This window comes from Etheostoma cragini, unplaced genomic scaffold (genome assembly GCF_013103735.1).
Source record: "Etheostoma cragini isolate CJK2018 unplaced genomic scaffold, CSU_Ecrag_1.0 ScbMSFa_3783, whole genome shotgun sequence".
Lineage (NCBI taxonomy): Eukaryota > Metazoa > Chordata > Actinopteri > Perciformes > Percidae > Etheostoma > Etheostoma cragini.
The window spans coordinates 1-1,776 of NW_023268087.1; the positions used below are offsets into that span (position 1 = coordinate 1).

A 1,776-nucleotide genomic window follows, 5' to 3' on the forward strand; every position below is an offset into this window, starting at 1 on the left:
TGGTCCCTAATACTGTATCTGAAGTCTCTTTATATAGACCTTAGTGGTCCCTAATACTGTATCTGGAGTCTCTTTTATGTAGACCCTAACCCTGAGACTAACCTTCCCCCTCCAGTCTCTGCCGCTGGACTTCTTCTTCGTGGACCTCCGAGCGCCGCTCCATTTCGAAGCTCTCCTTCTCGGCCAGGAAGTCTCGCAGGCGGCTCTCGATGTCCTGGCTGCGGCGGCGCAGGCTCTCCTCCTGATGGAGGATCCGCTGCTGCACCTCCTCCGACTCCTTGCGCTGACTCTCCACCTCCTGCTGCAGGCGCTCCAGCTCCGCCTTCTCGCTCTGGTGCTTCGCCTCCATCTCGTTGATCAGCCTCCTACGACAGCAACGACATCAATGGATACAGTGGCGTGGGCCTCCACAATATATTTATGTAATATATATCAATATATTAGGGTTTTTTTAGGACAATGCACATTAATCAACATTTCTGTAAATTATTCTTATATTTTATTCCTATTCTTATTACTATTTCATGTATATTTCATGTATATTTCATGTATGCATGTATATTGTATCCTAGTATTTCATTAGTATTTATATTCTGTGCTGTGTGACTGATTTTGCTGCTGTAACACTGTAATTTCCCCTTTTATTGGGATTATTAAATATGTCTTCCATTCAGGAAGGAGGTGGGATCAAATATAACTGAACGTCCGGCAGTTCTTTTATTATCTTTTTATTATTTGATACTCTATAATTTAACTCTGGGACCTTTTCAGCTCCAGTTTCTCCAGCTCTTCTCGCTGTTGTCTCTCAAACTCCAGCCTGTAAACACAAACACCTTCATCAGAGAGAGAGAGAGACAGACAGAGACACAGACAGAGACAGACAGACAGACAGGGACACAGACAGAGACAGACAGACAGACAGAGACACAGACAGAGACAGACAGACAGACAGACAGGGACACAGAGACACAGTCACACAGACAGAGACACAGACAGACAGAGACACAGAAAGAGAGACAGAGACAGACAGAGACACAGAGATAGCCAGAGACAGTCACACAGACAGACAGACAGAGACACAGACAGACAGACAGACACACACGCACACACACACACACACACAGACACACACACACAGACACACACACACACACACACACACACAGTGCAGTAAGCAACAAACAAAATGAATTCTAATTAAAAAGCCAGGAAGTGTTACAAAAACAAAAGAAGCGGTGATGCAATCTCTACGAAGACGTCACAATGGAGGCCGGAGTAGCGAGGTTAATAATAAATAAATAAATAAATAATAAACATGAGGGTGGAGCGACGGGACAAGTCAACACCAACTTTGGATCATAATAAAGGACAGTTAGACAGAAAGTGGACGGCTGAGACTACCTGAGGAAGACGGGGCCCTTCTCAGTGAAGAGACTGTCAACAGGACAGGGGGGGGGGGGGGGGGGGGGGGGGGGGGGGGGGGGGGGGGATACCATTAATTCATCGTAATCATCTAACCAATCACATTGCTGCTTACAGAGAGGACACTTCCTGTTCTGGATAAGAAATACCCTTACATTCGTGTAAAAAAATAAAATAAAAAAACAAACAAATGTGAACAAGAATCCTTAAAATTGATCCACTAAAAGTTCTGTTTCCGCCAACAGGCTCAGATTAAGAGTCCACCACGGAGTCTGCGACCTAATACTGGATCTGAAGTCTCTTTATATAGACCTTAGTGGTCCCTAATACTGGATCTGAAGTCTCTTTATATAG

The 1,776-nt window shown here is 44.8% G+C and overlaps 1 protein-coding gene across 1 annotated transcript; it reads right to left on the minus strand.

Annotated features, from left to right (window-relative positions):
* Positions 1-102: 102 nt before the first annotated feature.
* LOC117940934 (kinesin-like protein KIF16B) lies at positions 103-1,429 on the minus strand (the record flags this gene model as incomplete). Its single annotated transcript, XM_034866055.1, has 3 exons — positions 1,402-1,429; positions 764-817; positions 103-365 (listed from the first exon to the last, which is right to left on the minus strand). A coding segment is annotated over exon 3 (247 nt), but the record flags the coding sequence as incomplete, so codon positions are not given.
* Positions 1,430-1,776: the final 347 nt, after the last annotated feature.